This window comes from Triticum urartu, chromosome 3A (assembly GCF_056163025.1).
Source record: "Triticum urartu cultivar PI428250 chromosome 3A, HENAU_Tu73, whole genome shotgun sequence".
NCBI lineage: Eukaryota > Viridiplantae > Streptophyta > Magnoliopsida > Poales > Poaceae > Triticum > Triticum urartu.
Genome location: NC_141875.1, coordinates 677921243 through 677943279, shown reverse-complemented (window position 1 = coordinate 677943279; position 22037 = coordinate 677921243). Strand labels below are relative to the sequence as shown.

The 22037-nt window shown below is 48.3% G+C and overlaps 1 protein-coding gene and 2 pseudogenes across 2 annotated transcripts; 2 read left to right on the top strand and 1 right to left on the bottom strand.

Moving 5' to 3' along the window:
* Positions 1-764: 764 nt before the first annotated feature.
* On the top strand, positions 765-2219 carry LOC147981468 (uncharacterized; annotated as a pseudogene).
* A 5940-nt stretch (positions 2220-8159) lies between these two features.
* LOC125549170 (E3 ubiquitin-protein ligase MPSR1) lies at positions 8160-10066 on the bottom strand. Of its 2 annotated transcripts, XM_087513977.1 has the most exons (3): positions 9935-10066; positions 9324-9850; positions 8160-8427 (listed from the first exon to the last, which is right to left on the bottom strand). In XM_087513977.1, exons 2-3 carry the CDS (start codon positions 9821-9823, stop codon positions 8385-8387), a joined length of 543 nt encoding a protein of 180 aa, XP_087370103.1. In that variant the 5' UTR covers positions 9824-9850; positions 9935-10066; the 3' UTR covers positions 8160-8384. The 2 variants fall into 2 exon arrangements, with proteins under 2 accessions (XP_087370103.1, XP_087370102.1); XM_087513976.1 differs by having other exon boundaries at positions 9324-10062.
* A 3453-nt stretch (positions 10067-13519) lies between these two features.
* LOC147981467 (uncharacterized) lies at positions 13520-14747 on the top strand (annotated as a pseudogene).
* The last annotated feature ends 7290 nt before the right edge of the window (positions 14748-22037 follow it).

Here is a 22037-nt window from a genome sequence, read left to right as displayed (position 1 = left end):
ATTTCTAGAGGATACGAGCTACAGTTGTAATACGATGTACACACGGCAGACAACCTGGGCCGTCGTGCATGGGAGGTGGCAGCGGCAGCGGCCTCGGCGCACCCACGCACGGGAGGAGGATACGGCCGGCCGCTTGTCGGGCACTGGAAACTCGGCCCCACAACACGGATACATGGAAGAGCAAGAAACATATACGCACACGTACAACATATACGCACACGTACAGAAGGTTATGTTGTGTTTTAACTTTTAACATAGATTTTTCCCTATTTTTTTAAAAAAACTCCCAACACAGATCCCTCCCCCCTCTCCTTTCCTTTTTTCTGTTCCTTCATGCCCCTTCTCTTCTTTTTTCTGGTGACATACTACCATCAAGGGCAAAATTGTCATTGCATGTGCCATTTAACATCATTGGATGGAAAAATGGATGAAAGGGTCACATAGGGCATAAAACAAAGTTTAAGTGTCAAAAATGGAAGAAATAATTTAAAGGGCCAAAAAAGGAAGTAAATTTTTAGAAAGGGCCAAATAAGGAATTCTCTCAAAAAAAGAAAATAGGGGATACCACCCGTGCGAGCCAATTTTGCGATTTGGAAGAAAATAGGCCCGGCACCGGAGATGGGGCGAGGACTGGGGGAGATGCTGGTCCTGCTTGCTGCCGCTCTTTATTTGGATTTGGGGAGATGATGGATCGGGACAGAGCAGAGTGGATTTGCTGCTGCTGTGTTCGCTGCATGAGAGGGGATCCAGTGTAGACTGTAGAGATGAGTTTGGGGGGAGAGAGAGCGCGAGAGGATGAAGAAGAAAAGAATGCTGGAGTGTTGCTTGCTGCTGCTATTGCTTGTGCAACTGTGCCATTGCTTGATGCTTCTGCTCATTTCTCCGTGATCAATTGTTGCGATTTTTTACAACTGGGGTCCTTCTTCATTTTGGCAGGGAGGAGCAGGCCCTTGGATTCTGTCCTTGAGATCGAAAATCAAGCCAAACAGCAACTCCAGCGTGCAGCTATGCTGGCCGCTGCTGCACACGCTGAAGTTCTCCCGCTTTCCAAGGGGAAGAAGGACCAACCCGGCTGTCTGGAAACCTCGCCGGTCTTACCATCCACGGCGATTGCAGACTGGTCCTGTCTCCCGTACGACCTCGTCCGCCGCATCCCCGAGTCCTTCCTCGCCACCAACGACGTCGATTGGTATATGGACTTACGCGCCGTGTGCCATGACTGGCGCTCTGCCACCGATGACCCCAGGAACAACACCTCGGATTGCCGGTTTCGCCCGCGCGGGTGGATCATCCTTGACGAGGCCTTCGAGAGCGCTCAACACTGCCACCGGGCGATTAATCCACAAGGAGCTCCTGCCGCTCAGCGACTACTATGTGGTCGCCACCACTCTTGAGGGCTTCTTTATCCTGGCTGACAAGAGCCCTCCTCACACCGCGCGCATCTTCAGCCCTCTCACCGGCGCCATGATCCATTCAAGGCGCCCATGCCGCCCGATGGGGAGGTCACCGCTGCAGTCTGCTTTATCATGGATTTGCCCATTCTTAATTTATTCTGTGGCTCGTCTCACAAGCATTACATGGCGTATACTGAAAGTGAATGTTTCTTCGCCCGCGACTATGAGGAGGCAATTTATAGTTTCTTGCAGAGGGTGATCAAAGGTGGGTTTGATGGCGGTTGGACGGAATCAACCATGTTAGATGAGATGGTCCGCAAGATGGGCAATTTGATGATGTTGCTTCGTGTTGATCCTCATAAGTTTTTCTCCGATGATCTTCCTGTGACTGAACATGAAAATAATGTCCGTTGTTTCCTAGTCGAGTTTGGTGGACAAGTGCTGATCATCATTAAGCGACAGCTGCTCACCATGGTTTGCAAGTTTGAAGCCAACAGTGACAAGCTCGTGCCTTTGACGAGCATCAGCAACCATGCTATCTTTATGGGTCATCAGAGGTGCCTCGTAGTCGATGCGGATAAATTCCCAGGCATCGAGGCAAACTGTATCTACTATATTGAACACCTGGGTTCGTCAGCACACATCTGTATGCGCAACCTCCAGGACCAGAAAGCAGAGAGGATCTCTAAAGCTGTTGATTTCGTGAAGCAAGACAAGCAATTTGTCCTCATCGCCGATCGTCCTTTCACGATTATCCAGCTTCTCTCGAGCTAAACCATCGACATCCGGGATTCTGAATTGGCCATACAACAACAGATCACATGAGGCGCAGACAAACTGGATGGCTGAGCCTATGGTAGTATGCATTGCTGAAGAAACAGTTCATGTTTTCTCTCTGGAGTTTTTCGTTTTGTTATTTGGTTATGCCTTGACTGGTTCTGGACAAAAATCAGGTTGACTCTAGGTTGTATGTTCTGTGATGGAATTACTGTTTGCTATCTTAATTAGGACATGCTGATATGTGTCCGATGGTCCACTATTTAGCTTGATGCTATCTTGGGTGGGATGTGGTTCTGAAAATCTGCAGTAGACAAACTAAACCTCCCCCCACCACGTTTCGGTATCTAGCCCTGCAACTGAATCTTTCAATATGTCCCTTGTTCTCCATAAGCTTTATTCATTTGAAATGTCTTCTTGTAGGCAAGGACATGTTTTAGATTTGCTACCGATTGTCTCTGGAACTGTTGTGTGTTCACCGGGCCTTAGAATAGGGTATGAGATGCTTCCTGGTGTCTAGGCATCATCCTGTGCCCTACTTTATTTGTAATTTGTTTTTTGGTTGGATTTCCTGAAGTTACCGCAGAAACAGTTTGTAGCGCCCTACAAACAAAGATGTGTGTTGCAGCTCACCATTGCTGCCAAGAACTTAAGACAGGCTTTTCATAAAAATAATAATTTAACAACAGAGTTTGTAGTTGCTGTTTCTAGATGGGTTTTGTAGGTTTAAATTACATGTTTTCTGCTGGGGAAGGTGTTTTACTTTTACATGCATAGATGCATGTGTTGATTGGATCATAGTATGAAACAGAGCTGTTGAGAATGAACATGGTCAGGGAGATGTAAGGCAAGAGTAAGTTGAGGATTCGGAGTAGTAGTTGGGACATGGACAACCAGATGGATAGTGGTTCAAGGGTCAACTGAACCGAAGTGCAATATGTCCTTTAGCTTTCTTCATCTGAAGCTCTCTCTTTCCTTTTGGAAACTGTTACCTCTGATTTTCGAATGAATGCTCCAAGATTGCCGCAGCCCGCTCATCGGGCACACCTTCTGACAGCAGGGCGATCACACGCACCACTGCTGATAATATTACTGCGCTGCCGTTTTCGCTGAAGAATTCACCTGGCCGAACATTCTTGCTGTTGGCAGACGGCAGTGGCCCTTGCCACAGTATAAAACACCAGTGAAAACCGTTCTGTTCTTTCAGTGGTTCTACTCTACTTTGTACCTGGCGCAGAACCTCCACTTGGCAGGGTTGCAACGCCCTCACTGCTGCAAATGAGGGATCATCAAGATCATCTGAACAAAGGATGCGTCGGGTGCTGACTAAGACAAGGCCGACCCATGAGAAGAAAATGAAGAACATGCTGATGCTTGTGGCTTCGCATATATGGATGGAGAGAAACAGTCGCTCTTTCAGACAACAAAGTTACTCAAATCAGTGGTGTCATTGCAGCAATTCGGCGAGACATGAACTCCTGGAGGATGAGGAGTAGATTGTTTTTCTTTTGGTGAAGTGACACCAGACTCTTGTAAACCACCATGATCAGTTTGAAACCCGACGCTGAGTAATCGATTATTTGCGCCACTCTTGTAAACCACCATTCCACTAAAAAGTTTAATGCTTAGATGTTTGCGCCGCTTACCTACTATACCCCTTCCTTTGAAACCCGACGCATAATCTAGTTCTAGTTCTAGGTCTATTCTGTGTGAGCCTTGTTGAGTATATCATGTACTCACCGGTTGTATGAGTTGTATCTTGGACGAAATACCTAGGTTGTATTTGTACATTAAATTTGACTCTTTGTTGTATATGTAATTGATATTGTTGCCGGTTATTATTTTTATCTACGTTGTGATACCGACCGTCATGCCACACGAGCGTGCACTTTTTCAACATGTACAATATGTGAAGGTAGACATCTTACGATCGATATTATGTGGAGGCTAGCAGAGGATGCTAGATCTGCATAGTGTCAACCCCGAGGTGCCATGCCCAAATAAAATTGAAATGTATGTTTGGTGTGGTGAAGGAAGGGATTGCGAGCCAAATGCCTCATTGCAGAGGTGGCGAGCTTGGGTTGAGGAGGCCGAGAAATGAAGATAAGAGTGAGACATGATTGGTGCTGAATCATTACAATAGGTATGCCTTCCTTACAGCGCACGGGGAATTACCTATATAGTAGATTATAAGCTCCCAAGAAACGGGAGCTCCCAGTGCGCCCGGGGCTATAGTTATCATTGTGGGCCCATGTGAGGATAGCTTGTTCGCAGTGCACTTCTCCTTGAGATTGAGGGATACCTCGCTCTCTCAGGGCAACTGAGCCAAACGTCCCCCGCCAAATTGGCCCAATGGCTAGCATTACTCTCCTTCGCCGCCACCACACCATCTACCCCCCGCATCCTATTACCTCCCTTGCAAACCCTAGATCATGGCCGCTATCAGCGTTGTTCCCAAACAACGGAGTAATTGTATCTTGGGAAATAAAAAAGAATTGGAATGTGAAGTATTTCTTTCTTGATTCTTTGGCTCGGATTCTAAAACCAAATCAAAAGCTTATGATAAAATGAGTTGTTCTAGCGAGATTTATAATACAAGTAGCATTAGGCTTTGCCGAAATGTAAGGTTTGTATCGCATGTTTTTTCACGAAAGTAGGCTGGCGACGGGATAGATGTTCATATCAGACATTGCCCAAACCCTAGCCCCTCTAAACCTTCGATTCTTCGCCATTTTCACCCAGACGAGTTGGAGAATCTTCTTCGTGGTAAGTTTCTCATCCAATCCTTGGTTTATTTTGTCCGATTTCTAGGTATTTGTCTCGCATTATGAAGTAGATCAGTTTTGGTTTGAAACTAATTGTTGATTTTGAATGATAATATTTGTTGTTTTTACATTGGGTTGTTTGTGAAAGGATCGATGTGGTTGACTAGGAGGGGGAGGGGGTTTGAAAAGGAGATTACAAATTTTAAGCTTAGTTGCCAATTTTAGGGATAAGCGGATAAATAAGGTTCACTAGAAATGCAACTACGTGAACACAACCTATATGGCAAGCAAACTTAAAGCAATGTATGGTAGGCAAAAATCTAAAAAGCAAGCCAACAAATATACAAAGCAAAGCAAGGTGTGGGAAAGGATAAACCACAAGTGAGTCGATGATGCAGATTTTATCCTGATGTTCACTCTTCCTTGGGGAAGAGCTAATCTTCGTAGGAGCGGTGCCAGAGCCAAGGCTTCCGGAATGCCATGAAAGGCTCACCGTATTATCCTCGAGTCATCCCAATGGATGAGCATCAAATCACTTGGGGTCGGTCTTGAAGGAAGGAGTAGGGGGAACACAAATCGGTTTGGTAGGAATGTAGATAAGGTGAATCTCCTCCAATCCCCAAAGAATCAAATTGTTTGGGGTGGATGGGGACGAATATCTCAAGCTTCTAAGGTTTGGCAATGGCGGAGAAAAGCTTGAGGAAGATTAAGTTTTGAGGTGAAAGTAGGGTGGGTATAAATACCCCCAAGAGGTGAGATAGTCATTTCCCAGCCAACCCCTCTGGGCACGCGAACCAACCAGCAAAGCACGGCCTGCCCTGGGCACCTAGGGGCCCAGGATCCCAGACACCCAGACAGATCAGCCGCAGAGCACGTAGAGGGACCGGGCACCCGGAGGGTCCAGGACCACGGACACCCGGGCACACCCAATGATGAGGACACCACCTGCTCATGATTTGACCTGATTTTTTACGATGCAATAACCTCCAAGATCCATCGATAAAAATATACTCCCAATTACGTGAGTGGTATGTTTAACTTGAAGCTGAGGTACCGACAACCAACAGACAACTCCTCGACACACGAGGAACTTTTCGTAGTAGTAGACGTAACCAACACGCAATCTATGAGGGACCTCAAGCCAAATGTAACTTTCACGCAGAAAATTCACACAAAACAATAATAACGGCACCTAAAAAGGGCCGCTTGATAGTCTAAACTATCAAAGAACTAGTCTACGTGCATGGCCGAAATCTGTCCTTTATATAGGCGATGCTAACCTAACCGGACCCTCTTTCCGCTATCTAAACTAATTAAAGATATGAATCAACCTATGGTTGGATGATTAGAGGGACTGTGGTATCCTTAGCCCATCAGGGTTCAAGTCCTGATACTCGTATTTATTTCTGAATTTATTTCATAATTTTCGGCGATGTGCATTCAGTGAAAGGAGACGTTCTCGTCGATGACGAGGTGCCTACAGTGACTTCGTAAATTTCAAGATGATATGCCGGCTCAGTCCTTCGAAAATGCTCATAGAGATAAGATGTACGTATAGTTAAAAAAAATTCCTAATTAAATATTCGGACACTTTAATCGCTAGCAATCGATCTTAGACTAGCTCCATACGTAACTAGTAGTACTAGTTGTAGCACTTGTCTAAAACAAAAGGATGCCCTGTAGCCTTGAGACTCTGCAACAACAGGAAATAAACATCACGTATACATACTCCCTCCTTTCATAAAGGAATATAAAAGCGTTTAGATCACTATGTAGCTTGCCTATTTCTCCCCAGTCGATCGAATCACAACTTCTTCGATGGAGTTCTGAAATTTGGTTTAATTTTTTCCTGCCGTGGTTGAATCTGAAGCAACATAGAACCAACTAAAACTTGTTGCATTGAATTACAATGGTCCAAGTTTATTTCCTTATCATTGATGGTTATATCATCCACGAGCAAACATCACCTCCAGGCACCTGGGGTCCAGGACCCGGGCACCCGGACAATGCCGAGACTTAGCTCACATTCTCTGATGACTCCGAGCACCCGGAGAAAGAGGACCCTATGCACCCGGAACTCTAGTTGGGGTTATATCAACTTTGGAAGAACCCTCCCGTAAGGCGTGGAATGTTTTGAAAAATAGTGTGTGTGGAATTTATTTGAGTTCCCCAACTTGCTAATCTTCGCAACTCCTCTTGATAGTACAATTTCTCCTCTAGCTCAAAAACAACCGAAAACATTCCGAGCCACCGGAAATCACCGTCTTTTGCCTTTTTTGAATAGGAGGGTCACCGAAGTCCGTAGACCATGGAGAGATACCAATGTCCTGAGATAAACTTGACAACCGTCATTAGTTCCTAGTTCTCACTAATCCTATTGTAATCAACACCAAAATCATAATTGAGTGACAATGCACTTTTAGTTTGTGTGCGATGTACGAATACTCTACCGATGTAAATTTCATGGAGTTTTATCAGTTTTCTAGTGAAGATGAGTCGGCGGTTTGCCAAGAGCAAGGGGGTGAGCGCCGGGAAATGACTTCTTCATGCGGTTCTCACAACCCAATAGTGGTTGCTCGATTTCTCTCGCGTGCTAGCAATCATGAAGCTACAATCATGGTTGTTGCTACGTGGCATATTTGGGATGCACGAAATTCTGCGAGAAATAATAGTGAGGCTCCTCAACCGCGTTACATTGCCATGAAAATTCAAGCTTATGCTGACCTCGATTTTCTGCATCTTTACAAATCTGCACCTGAGACTACGCATGAAACCACTATTTCAGTCACGTCTATCTTTCCGCCGCTATCAGGTACAATTCTTTTCATGTCTGATACAACAATATTTGCGAGAAAGGCATCTCTAGGGCTAGTGTTGTTGGCATGGACCATGAAGGACGTTGCACTGTTGCTTGTTCTAAGCTTTTGCAAGGGGAGTTGGAACCTGAATTCACGAAGGCAAGAGCTCTGCATCGTGCGGTATGTTTGGCTCATGAGTAGAACTATGAGAAGGTAATCTTTGCCTCGGATTGTCTGTCGCTGGTTGAACGCCTCCGTTCTTCGGTACGGGATAGATCGTTTGTCGGTTCAGTTGTAGTTGATATCAAACTTGCATCAATGGGCTTCACCTCGGTGGCCTTTAAGCATGTTCGTAGGTAAGTCGTGTATGAATTCTACTAGTCTGTGTTTTTCATTCTGCTCCGGATTACATCCTGAAGACTATGTAACTTTGAAGCTTAACCAATAAATTGCCGGTGTTCTCTAAAAAAAACATCCAAGAGCGTGAGGGAATTGATCTCCCTCCAACAAGGCATCAACCAAAAATACTGCAGGCTGAGCAAGTGCGACATCGTGCTGACGAAGTGCAGGTGGAACACCATACTCACCGAGCATGATTGACTGGATGGCCACATAGAGGATCTAATAAAGTTTGTGTCGTGGGCCCAAAATCAAGAAGATTGTGTCTCTTTGATTTGTAGGATTGTAAAAACCCTGGAATGGAAAAAACATAGGATTTGAATGTCATGATCATCTCAATCCTACAAGATTTTGGGTTGTTTGATTGCATCATAGGAAAAACAAAGGATACTTTTAAGCAGGATTGAGTGGATGCTAGAAATCTATGGGAAATAGTACAAAGAAATCCTTAAGAAAAATTATATGCTTGAATCCTATGAATCAAACAACCAACATAGAATTTTTTTTCCTAAATATTCTAATCCACCAAAATTTCTATGAAAATCCTTTAAATCAAAGGAGCCCCACCGGAGGGCATCTACAACAGTGTCTAGTCAGTCATCTGTAAGGGTTGCTACAAAGGAATCGTGGGAAGATAAAACAAAGAGAGAAATAATGTAGTGATCTAAACGCTCTTATATTTATTTACAGAGAAAATATGTAAACCTACAAGGAGAAAAGCCTATATAAGTAACACAAATAACTTATAGACGGTGATTTTGCTATTGTACTGGCATTGGGTGTTATGTGTTGCCTTATTTTATACACACAAGCACTGTGGTTATGATTTGAAATAGACCGTTTACAAACAGCTTATTGTAGTATTCGTTATTTACAGACAACTTATTGTAGTTGGGAGTATATCATTGTCTGTCAGGATAGATTTTACAATATACAAACTATCTTTAAACAGACAAACGTGTAACAGGGGTAAAGCGCGGTAGCACTGCAGAGGCTGATAAAAATGTCTGACAGACATAAAATGCAGACTTATAAAGAAAAATAGCATCTTTTCTAGAGGTACACTACCAGTGAAAGAGCGGGTAAACAAATATTCATACATATACAGTATAAAGAAGAGCCATTTCGAATCTGACTAAAATCATTACCACCATCGCTAATCTGAAGAAACATTAGTTCAGTTCACTCACTCACTGGACGAGCGTTCTTCAGTTGCCGCAGACTTTTCTTCGTCAGCATCGTCTTCCTCCTCGGCCGCGAGCTCCCGCTCCACCTCGTCGCCGACGCGCTCGTCGTCGGACCGGGAGGGCATCGCGAAGCGGCACATCGGGCAGAGCCGGCTGACGTGCAGCCAGCGGAAGATGCAGCGCTGGTGGAAGCAGTGGGAGCAGTCCATCTTCCTGAGCTTCCTGCCTCCGGCCACCAGGTCCTCGAGGCACACCGCGCACTCCAGATCCCGCACCTCCGCCGCCGCCGGCACGAGCAGCCCCGCCATGGAGTTCTTGGAGGCCGGCGGCTCTCTGCGACACTCTGCTTCCGCCTCGAACTCGGTCTCCGCCCGGGCGGCGGGTCGCCTCAGCGTCTCCGCGCGTCTCCGTATGAAGTCCTGGTTACGCGCCCACCACCCGCCGACCCGTTGGGGGCGGACGGCGATGAGGGGGTCGTCGGGATCCCCGCTCGCTGCCTCCATTACTGGATCGATCTGCCGCTCCTGGCCCTGCTTCTCCATGGAGAAATCGGAATCGTAGACGAGAGATAATCCCGAGAGATAGAGTGATGATAAAGGGGAGTCGATCTTTACCAGATTTATTATCTGCTCCTGGTCGGATTCATGCTGGTCTCGGCTTCCGATTCGACTTCTGACAGGGGAGTGCCCTGCATAGGAAGGGGATGAACTCTACGCCCTGACTCGTGAGAGACAGAGAGACAGGGACCAGTAGCAAACCTGGCTGAATGGGCCGGTCTTAGCGTGCCGGCCTGATAGCCCATGCGCCCGGCCTGTGATGGGCCTGGCCCGGCAAGTTTATAATCGGGCTGTGCCGGCACGTGGCCCGCCTAGGCTGCGAGGCTGGGTACGAGTGCCAGCACAGCACGACCCGTTTTTTCTATTGTTTTTTTGAGACAAATTTATTTTTATTTTTAATACACCTCAATAGGTTTAATATAGGTTTGAAATAGCCCAATGGGCTGAATTTTAACGTTGGCTAGCATGCCAAACGGGCCTCTGCGCCAACCCGTGTAACATAGGGGTCGTGCGTCGACCAAGGAGGGTAGCAAGTGTGTCGGCCCGGCCCATGTACTTGTCGTGCCTTCCTGTGTATAACCATGGCCGGGCTGCCCATTTGGCCAGGTCTGGCCCGTAGTATGCAAAATCGGTGCATTTTTTTCCTTTGTTTCCTTTTTGTGTTGAAAACCAATAAATTTTTTTAAAAGGACCTAGATCTATTATATTATAAAGGTTTTTACCACAAATACAATCATACAAAAGCACCTCGAACATAATAAAAATTACATCAAGGTCTTTGAACCGCAAACGACAATTGTTGCCACCAGAATGAGCCGTCGACCCGCCATTGTCCTCGCTCCCCAGCTGGAATCGACCTCACCTTGTCAAGGACAACTGGAAAGTCTTCGTTTACATGTCCCTAGGACAATCATCTCAGAGCCGCAGTCGTCGTCATTGAACTTTGAATCGATCCAAAGAACCTGACACCAAATATCACCATCACATAGCCATGATAAGGAGCCCTAATCTCGATGCCCAGAGGAGCTCGCAGGAATCTACGTCAAAGCTCTATCTTATCCTTATTAACAAACGCACTTGAGGAAGATCGGATCTCGAAAGTCTAACTCGCATAAGAAGATTCGCCATTCTTGAGCGGCGGCGATCAGCTTTCTAACCCGTCATATGCAGCCGCTAGGACTGCCAAAAAATGGTGGCGACAACACACGATCGACTTCAATGATGGTATTCTCGAGTACTTGTCTCGGTTTCCGGGTGAAAACCGAGGTCTGACCCGAGTTGATTATACTTGGGAATGATGATGTTTTTGCGTCATTACCTTGTTGAAGGCATTGCTCGAATATCCTCGGACTGGTTCTTCAAGGTGAAAACCTAGACTCTGGCCTTTCGTGGTTGGATCTGGTGACGGTGTGCTCAAGGATCACTCCCTTCCTGAAGGCGTTGTTGTTGAAGATCCATGTTGTCCTTGTTGGTGTAGTTTGTTGATTGCTTTGGGTTTTTTCCCCTTGTTTAGGCATACTTTGGCCTTATATGACTTTGCTACTTCTCGGTGATTTGTGTGTGTTTTTCGAAAAGGGCGGTTTATTACTTAAAAGATTTAAGCATTACACTCGGCCTCTGCATAACTAAGATGCACATAGCCAAATAAGGTCCTCTCACACAAATAAAAAATAAAAAGCGAAATACAAAAAGATCTATATAACGCCTAAAGCGGAGGGGGCCAATCCTAAGATCATGCTTTCATCCATGTTGGGTAAAAGTATCTCTCGCCGTAGCCTCCAATTGTGTACACACCTTCGCAAGTAGGTCTTGATTCTCCATGTGTTGTAGAGAGGACCATAAACAAAGAGTCCCGGTACATTTGTAGATAACCTGTATCAGAGAAGTAATTTTACTATTAAAAACCTTATCATTTCTACATAGCCAAAGCGACCAAATAACGGTAAGCACTTCCATCCTGAGAAGAGTTCTCAACATATGATCTATCCCTTGTAATCAGTTGCCAAATACATTAGCAACACTACAAGAAGGATACAAGTCAGAAGCTATCTAGATAACTGACCATATAGAACGAGCCAATTTGCATTGGAAGAATAAATGTTTTATTTGTCTCATCATGATGACAAAAACACATTGCGGACTTCCATGCCAATTCCTCTTAATAAGGTTATCTTTAGTAAGAATGACTATGCGACGAAGATATCATGCGAATATTTTATTTTTAAGAGGTATCTTCATCTTCCAGATCTTTTTATTATTATCAATTGGCACATCAGATTAGAGCAAAGCTCTGTACATGGACTCCACTGAGAATTGACCATTCCCATGTAGGTTCCAACGAAATACATCATACACATGTGACAATTGCACCGTCGATAACCGCTGGAGCAGGATGTTCCACGATTGGGAGCCTGGGTCCAATCAAATCTCTTCTGAACGTCACATTAAGTGGAAATGATTTCATTACCTTGGCGATAGTATCACCCTTATGACGCACAATATTGTACAAAGCTGGATATTGTTCCCGGAGTGTGGCATTTCCTAGCCGCTTGTCCTCCCAGAATCTATTTTCCGAGACGTCCTTGATTGAGAAAGATCCATAGCAGAAGAAATATTTCTTCCTAGCCATTATACCCACCCAAAAGTGGGAATCCTCAGACATACAATATACTTGGGATACTGCCTTGAAACCAACATATTTTCTTTTCAGGAGGGTTTGCCATACACTATCTTCCGTCAGTAATTTAAATAACCATTTTTCGAGTAGGGTCCTATTCTTAAACTCAAGGTCATGAATGCCTAACCCGCCTTGGTCTTTGGGACGGCAAACCACACTCCATTTAGCCAGTTGATATTGTGTGTGTGTGTGTGTTGGTGTGTTTGTGTGTATCTCAGCAATGCAGAGACCGGATATGTGCTCACTGTGTTGTATCCCCCCGATGTTTTATTTTGAGTAAATAAAATTCATCCTTTGTCCATCGGAGGGAGACGAGCACCAAGACGAAGCTTAGACCTTGCCTTCGCTCCAAGCGCTTCGCCGGCACCTTCCTCCATCCGGGCGGCGACGGCAGCGGCATGGCCATGTGGGTGGGGCTTCGATTGCGGAGGAAAAGAAGGCCACCTTTGTTTTTTGTTTTCTTTTTTTTGTTGCTTTGATGCGGCGTGCATGTGTTTTTTGCCTTTGATGTGACGTACTACTGGTTTGCTCGTTTGGGAAAGAATCGGTGGAAATCAGGAGGTGGGATTCGATTGAAAAATAATCGGGACGAGCGGATCGTGCGATGGTGTGGAGATCGAGGGGAGTTGTGCGCGAACAACCGAAATAACTTAGGGGATGTTTGGTTCCAGGAATTTTATGTTGGAATTAGAAAAAGTCTCTAACAAATCAAATAGGATGAGACTTTTTTAAGACTTTTTGTTAAAAGTCCTTAAAAGCACCTTCATGAGAATTTTTTTAAAAAAGTCTTAGAGACTAGAAAAAGACTTAAGACTAAAGAAGCAAGCACCACCTTACGGAGTCCCAGGAGAGAATATGGTATTGATTGTCAAAAAAAGAAAAAAAATTGAGGGTGAAATTTACATCCTACCCCTTTTGGCAGGGAAGATTAGGGCATCGAATTTTCCGGACTCCATCGTGGAGCAATGGCGGCGGCCGCGTCCGCTGAAGTTCCAATGCCCTTGGCCACCCCTGATCTTCCGCCGGCCCAAGGGCAGGAGAAGGGCCGTCCGGCCATGGTGGGTGCAGACTGGTCCATACGACCTCCTCCGCCGCATCGCCGGCTCCTTCCTCGCCACTAACGACGTGGACTGTTACGTGGACTTGCGCGCCGTATGCCACCACTGGCGCTCCGCCGTCGACGACCCGAGGACCGACGCCTCGGATTCCCGGTTCCTCCCGCGCCGGTGGATCATCCTCGACGAGGTCTTCGAGAGCGACACGCGCCGCCTGTTGCTCAATACCTCCACCGGCCGATTCCTCCACAAGGAGCTCCCAGTGCTCCGCAATTACTACGTCGTCGCCACCACTCCTTGCGGCTTCTTCGACCTGGCAGACAGGAGCCCTCCTCACGCCGCTCATGTCTTCAACCCTCTCACAGGCGCCATGATCAATTTCATGGCTCCCATGCCGCCTGAGGGCGAGGTTGCTGCTGCCGTCTGGTTTGGTTTGAAGGCGCCGGTGCCTTTGCCCAAGCTTACCTTACTCTTCGATTCATCTCGCAAGCAGTACACAGCCTTTCCCATCAATGAATGTTTCACCTCCATGGAGCATTCGGACATAACTTATAATTTCCTCCGGATGGCTTTCAGAGATGGTTTCGATGGCGACTGGCGGACATTAAGCAAATTAAGTGAAGTGATTAACAGCATCGGTGGTTTGATGAAAGTGCATGATATTCAGCCGCCTGAGAAGTTTTTCTCTGGTGATCCTCTTGAGACGGGACATGCAAACGATGGCCGGTGTTTCCTTATGGAATTTGGAGGACAGCTGCTCATCATTGTCAAGCTACAGCGACTCGTTAGGGTTCTCAAGTTTGAGGCCACGAGTGATGAGCTTGTGCGTTTGAGGACCATCAGCAACTATGCCATCTTCATCGGTCATCAAAGGTGCCTCGCTATCTGCGCCGATAAGTTCCCGTCGGTTGAGCCAAATTGCGTCTATTACACCAAACACCGGGGTTCATCGGCGCGCATCTGCAGGTACAACCTAAAGGACGACAAAAGAGAGGTGATCTCTAAAGCCGATGAGTTTGTGAAGCAGGACAAGCAGTTTGTCCTCGCTGCTGACCGTCCTTTCACCATCATCCAGCTTCTCTCGAGCTACACCATCAATGTCCGGGATTCTGAACTGCCCGTACAACAAGTCACATAAGGCACCTTGACTTGTTGCACGCAAGATACATGTTCACTATAAATTAGATTGCTGCGGTTGAAGCGGAACTGCCACGTTGCTGTCTTAATTAAGAATTGGTTGAGCCCAATGTTCCATCTGCTTTGCTTGATGCTGTCTTGTGTCCGTGTGCACTCGTTCTTCTAGTATAATGCTAAGCAAATGCAATCTGGTGCTTCATTTCTCTGGCAGTAGAGCTCAGTTTGTACCAACTTCTAAATTTTGCTCCTGTTAAATTTGCAATGCCTTGTTCTAGGCAACTACTAACAGGTTTTAGATTTGCATACCGTTGTTCTGTAGTGGAATGCCATATTCCGAAGCCACGCTTAGAACAAGTTACATATGCGTTTCATCCATGTGAAGCACCCTTTGCAGCACTTTCTCTTGTAATCTGTTCTTTGTTGGATTTATGGGCATTACTGCAGAATGGTCCAACACATTTTGTAGCTCAAATGCAGTTAAGAATTAAAGACGTGCTTGGCACAATTGCAGCTCGCCGTTGCTGGTAAGAATTTAAGAGGTTCTTCGCATATATAAATTCCTGACACAATTTGTAGTTGTTGTTTCCAGATTCAGATGTTCACATATTTTTGCCAGACTGGTGTTTTACGCTTGCATACACTACATCCTATTCGGAGGACACAGGTGTTGATTAGATTTGATCGTAGCGCCATTCTTTTAGAATGAAGATAATAGTACGGGTGCATGCAGTTCATCACCCAGATTGCACTTAAGAACAAGAAATCAAACTTTCAAGGTAATTAAGAGCATGCAGATAGTTCATAATAGTACGTAGTTGGAAGCATAGACATGACTGACCAGTTGGTGAGAGTCAGACTCACAGGTGATCCAAGGAACAGCAGGTGCATGGACATCTATACATTCTTCTTCTTCATACGGTGTGACTAGGCCTGAGGTGTGACACACAGTCAACGAACCAAGCCAAGTAGGAGTATCTACTCTACCCTCGAGGCAATTTGACGACGTCATTCAGCACCGTGCCAAATCAATTCACTCGGGCAATCATCGCCCTCGAGAAAGTCATTGATGGCCGACTCCCACGAGCTCCTGATCACTCGGCAACACCAAGGCAAAGCACGAACTCGGCATCCTCAACGGCACAAGTTGGTTTCCTAACCAAATGGCCAAGTCCGATGAGTTAGGGCATCTCTAGCCGTTCGGCCCCCCAGGGCGTCTAAATAGAGCGGCCTGGGGGCGTGCCGGCGCTAGTTCGGCCCCTGGGGGCGACCTAGCTCCCAGTCACGCCCCCAAGCGCCGGCCCCAGTATGCGGGAAATTTAAACTTGGTCGTTCCCGCTCTCAAAAGACGCCACAAATCCAGCGATCGGACGTAGTCTGGCGTTACAAAAAACAGAGCGCCGCACGCCGCAAGTTCGCGTGCGCAATGATTCTCTCGGCGGGGTCGGCTCCAGGCGTTGGCGGAGTCGGCGTGCGCGGGCTCGGCGGTGTCGGAGCTGCTTCGGTGCTAGGCTATGTCGGCGCGGCTTCGGCACTGCTGGGCGGCGATGTAGAGGCGTCGTTCGGGCTTGGCGTCCGTGTGGTCGTGGGCGCGGGAGCTTGCGTCGTCGGCGTCGTCGGCGTTGCCGTCTGCATCTGGTTCAGGATGAGGCCGCGCTCCGCCATGTACCACGCCCTGGGCTGCTCGTCGTTGATCTGGAGCATGTCCGCCCGCCCATCAGAAAAGCCATGTCGGTGTTCCTCTTCTTCGCGGCGACGTTCGTCCGGAGCAGGTCGAGCTTGATGGCGCTGTTCTTCATCAGCGACGACCACCGCGCCTCGGTCTTCTCTTCACGTAGGACGGCCCGGGCCTGGGCGTCGGCGAGGCAATGCTCGATGGACTCCTGCACTCGCGCGGTTGCCGCGTCGGCGTTTTTCCCCCTTCTTTGCCAATTTGTGGCCGTCCGGCCGCCCCTCTGACGCGCCCGGAGTCGTCGCGTCCGGCTTGTATGTCTCCTTGGCCTTGTCGAGGATACGTCGGACTTCCGCCCACTTCTCGCACTTGTCAATGCGCTTGTAGACGTGGAGGTGCTTGAAGTCGGCGTCTTGGTTGTCGCGCCGATACATGGTGAACATACGCAGCAGCTGCGTGGAGGAACAAACAGTTGGCGGGCGGCGGGCGTTGACGACGAAGAGATGCGGGCGAACGGCGTGCGTACCTGATCCTCAACGCTGGCGCCGCTCTCCAGGCGAGCCGCGACCTCCTCGACGATTCCATGCCATTTTTTGCACGCCAACTGGATACGCCCCCAATGGTTCGCCATCGCCTTGGAGCCGCGCTGCATGTAGACGCCTTTGAAGTACGGGTCGACGAGCTTCCGCTCGTCGAACTCGGCCTTGATGCGGTCCCAGTACGTCTCCAAGCTCTAGTTTGCGCCGGTGGTCGGGTCGAGGCAGACGACTTTCCATGCTTCGGCGAGGCATTCCTCCTCCTTGGACGTCCACTTGATGCGCGGTTCGCCTGACCTAGCCGCCCGCTTCTTCTTCTTCTGGCACCCCTTCGTCGGAACAGGAGCCGGTTCCTCCTCCTCCTCCTCGTCGTCGTCCTCCTCCTCCTCCTCGGGTTCCTGCGCTTCGTGCGCGTCCTCGCCGTAGACGTAGCCGAGCTCGGCCTCCATGTCGCCGCTGAGATCCACTACCTCGTCTTGGGTGGCGAACCCGGGAGACGCGGCGGCCGCGGTCGATCCTGTCGCGATGATGTCGTCCATGTCGGCTCCTGTGTCGTCCGTGTCGCCGAGGTGCGAGAAGGGCAGCGGTCCACGGCGGAGATGGGGCGTCGGTGTGGACGCGTAGGCGGCGGGTGGCGTGTAGTTGTATGGAGGGTACTGCACGCCGACGAAGGCAGGCGAGGGTGTGCGCGTCGCGGGGTGGCCATGGGGGAAGGTCACGTTTGGGTTGAACCCCCTATGCACTTCGCCGTCGGTGTAGCCGGGCGACGACGATCCCCATGGAGATCCGACGCCTTGCTATCCCCAGGGCGCGTACTGGGCGTGGCTGACGACGGATGGATACATCATCCCCGCGTGGTCGACCGATGAGGAAGACGCCGCCGCACGCGCCGCGTTGTCGCGGGCCTTCTTGGCAATGGCCCTGTTCCGCCGGTCGGTGGTGACTGCGTCGCGTCGTTGAACTTCCACCCTCCACTCGGCGTTCGACATGCCCGGTGGCTTCGATGGCGGCGCCCTCGGCTTCCTCTGCTTCGGCTGGGCCACGGTGCCAGTCGTGGTTGCCGCCGCGCGCGGCATGGCGTACTTCTTCGGCGGCATGGCGGCGACGGGAAGGCGAGCTGGAGGGGGTTTGGCGGGAGAAAGGGTGGGAATGGCGGGAGGAAGGCGAGCGAGCGGAAAAGATGCGAGGGAAAAGCGTCAAGAAGCGGCGGGAAAAGGCCCTCGGGTCGCCGCCAGGGCGGGCCCACGCGCCTTTTTCGCTTGTGCCGGTTCCCCAAGCGCCCCCCAGGGCGCCGAGTTCGGCCTGGGTCCGCCGGCACTAGTTTTGGCCCGAGCCGGCGAAAAACGGGCTTCTGGGGGCGCGACTGGGCCTTTTTTTGGCGCCGGCGCGACAAAATCGCCTGGGAAGGGCCTGTTGGGGGCGCGGCTGGAGATGCCCTTAATTCTCAAGATGACGATTGAAGGAACGCACCTCCTCAGGTCCATAGCTGGCAACGACCTACCAAGATAAGCCCAGACCTTCCTCGGCAACACTCAGAATCCCCACTGAGCATGCTCGGTGTCATTAAGTCTATTATAAGTTGTCTATCTCTAACCTCTTCAGGTACCTTTTCGAGTCCATCAAGGCCGCTCACCTGGCGACCCAATGACGATTGCGGTCGGTTTCCCCACGGAAAATGTCGTGGCTTTGTCACGGCAGATGTCCTAGAGAAAGGACTTAGTCGTGGAGCCATCGCGATGGGTTAGCTTGAAGGGGTTAAAGCGGACACAGGGACGCAAGAGATTTATACTAGTTCGGCCCCTTCGATGAAGGTAAAAGCCTACGTCTAGTTGTGATGGAATTGATGGGGTTTCGATGACTAGGGAGCAAACAAGCTTCGCCTATGTCTCGAGTTGTTGTCTATCTCTAAACCACCGCCGGGTCGTCCCCTTATATACATGGGTGACACCCGTCGGCTCACAGAGTCCTAACACCGGTCGATATTCGTATTCCGGGTTGGTCTCTCCTTATTCCTAACTTACAGTACAAGTTTATATACAAATCCCAGTTTATAGCTACAAGTCTTGAACCGGCTACGGGCCTTAGGCCCTCATCTGCCTTCTTGGGCTTTATCACTCTGGAACTAATGATGAAGTTGACCCGGCCCAGATAGGCCGGTTTACGCCCAGTAGTAATATCCCCAACATTAGGCCCCAGATTGATTTGAATGGGTTCATGTCAATCCTTTAACAAAAGCTTCATCTTCAACATCTTCTCATAAATTGGTAAACCGCCATGATGTCATCTTCTCTGATTGCTGTAAACCGGAGTGACGTCACCTGTCATAACGAAGCTATCCATTATGCTTCTTTGTTTAATAGATCTGCGGAAATCGAGGCGACAACTCCGTTTCGTGGCCCCTTGATTGTCGCGCCTGACACCTGTTCTTTCGCCTTATAAATAGGACCGAAGGGTCATTTCTTTTCTCCCCTTCGTGCCTTTCTTCTTCGTCTTCCTCGCGTCGCCAGCCTCAGAGCTCCGTCGCCGCCGTCGACCTCTGCCTCAACCTTGGCCGCTGCATCAACCTGGGCGCACCAGAGCATCGCGGCAACCTTCCGCGTCTTCCTCAGCTCCGGTAAATCTTCTATCCTTTCCCCCGCAGATCTGACCTAGGGTCTCATAGTTCTTCAGTGTTCATCGTCTGCCTCTTGCTCACACGATAGATCTTTAGATGACTCCGCAAATCTTTATTCTGTGCAATGGTAGCTGTTTACCCTTCGCCTTCACTTACACATCTCAAAACCATAGATCTGTATGTACATCTTGCTCATTGATTCGATACTGCTCATTTTGGACCTCTGAATATTTATCTTTTTTCTGAACTTGCTTCAGATCCATTGCTGTAGAGAAATCTTACGAAATCTGTTTCTATAAACTTACTCATCTGCTTCAATGTTTAAACCAGGCGGTTTAACCTTGTAGAAAAAATTTGCCAAACCGGTATATACCATTAGTCCCCTTGTTGAACCGCCAGATGTTGTTGCTTCATAAAACTCCGGTTCAAATAGTTCTGTCTCCGGTTTAACATTGCACATACCAATGTACCTTGATCAAATGCATTTTTGAACCGGGATCTTTTACCTTGTAGATTCCATCATGGCCAAGAAAGTATATGAGTGCAATTGGGTTCCTTCTCGCATCACAGAGGCTCAGCTGGACGATCTAGTCCTGATCGGCGCTTTAGGCAGCAAAGATACCATCCATTGGAGGGCTCCTGGCAAAGAATACCCTCCCACTCCTCAAGAAGGAGAGGTTGTTGTTTTCGTAGATCACTTAGCTCGGGGCTTTAAGCCGCCCGGTTCTAAATTTTACCGGGATGTTTTTGGCCGATTTCCAACTCCATCCACAAGACACTGGCCCCAATTCTGTTACAAATATGTGTCACTTCCAAGTGCTCTGTGAGGCGTTCTTTCAAGAGGAGCCCACAGTGGAATTGTTCAGAGACCTTTTCCATCTAAACCGCCGTACTGAGTTTACTGACGGCTCCAATTCGGAGTTGGGTGGCGTGGCGATCCAGAAAAGGAAAGAGGTCACATACCCTCACGCCAAACTGCACAGCCACCCCAAAGAATGGAATCAGACATGGTTCTATTGCAAAGACACCTCCCCTGCTGGTGAGAATCCCTTGCCTGGCTTTCATCCGGAGTGGCTCAGCAATACATACCCTTTTCCGTAAAGATTGACTGCCCAGGAGAGAAGCAAATATGCTCCTCAACTGTCGAAGCTCAGAGCCTTTATGGCCAATGGTTTAACAGGGGTTGATCTCGCTCGCTGTTGGATATCATGGAGCATACTTCCCCTTAGTCAGCGCTCCGGTTTGATGTGCGAGTATACCGGCAGTGTTGATGACCCACTGCGACATTCCAAAATCCAGCTCACCGATGAAGAAATCACAAAGGCTGTGAATAAGATGCTGAATGAACCGGAACATATCTGTGCTAAAAACGGCCTGCTTCCCTTCTATGCCACCAACAAACCGCCAGCTGTAAGACCTTGATTTTTCCTTTTGCTGAATCTGTTATTGATATATCTGGTCATTGTTTAATATCAGTATCTGTGTAATCAGGGCAATGACCCGTTTTGGAGCAAGAAATTGCCGCAGGAGAAACCAAAAAAACCAGACAAACCGGAAAGAGCAACCCGGCAAAAGACTAAAGCTGTAAAGAAGACTGCCCACAGGAAAAGAACTACTGCATCTTCTAATCCGGCCCCTGATGATGATGTGGATAATCCGGACCTTGAGGTAGAGCTTGACTCACTTGGCTTATTTTTCATGCGTCTTATTGATGATGATATTTGTCAGGATGATGCCAAAGCCAGCCACGCTGATGCTGCAGAGGTAATTATTCTCGCTTCCGATTCAGAAACTTTGCCTTCGCTAAAAATCTGTCAGGCAAACCGGAAAGTTAAATTTTCTCATCCTCTTGCTTATTTGGATCCCAAATTTCTTATGAAGACCCAACAGCACGAAGCTCGTCGCACAACCCGGCACAGCGGCCAGGTAGTTACCTCCGCCGGTTTACCGAATAGTCCAGTTCGGAAACGCCGTTCAGAGGTCTCTAATTTGCTTGTCAGTGATTGTCCTAAAGAGGGCTGCTTTCGTCAACCTCTTAATCCATCTGACTCCGATTACCAGGTTACTTCCCACTCATCTTCTGGCGAGTCATCGGCTACTCAGCTGCCACCGCTCAAAACGGTGCTTGGGTAAGCTATACTTATTATGATATTTGCAACACATCGCCTTAGAACATATGCTGTATTTGATTTTGTTATTCTTTTCAGGGCCAAACCTAGGCCAAGCAAGAAGGCCCGCCTGGACAAAGCGGCCGAAGAAGATGCCGTTCTTGAGCCAGGCAAAACACCCGATCTTGAAATGGCTATTCCTAAGGATATACCCAACGATCCACCGCAGCAAGACGACGATCTTATTGCTGAAGAGAGACCTACTGATGCCTCAGGTCCTGTCAATCAGCCCACAGGCTCCATCTGGATTGAGAGATCCACCGGTCCAGCAAAACCTACTGACAAGCCAACAACCCCAGTGCAA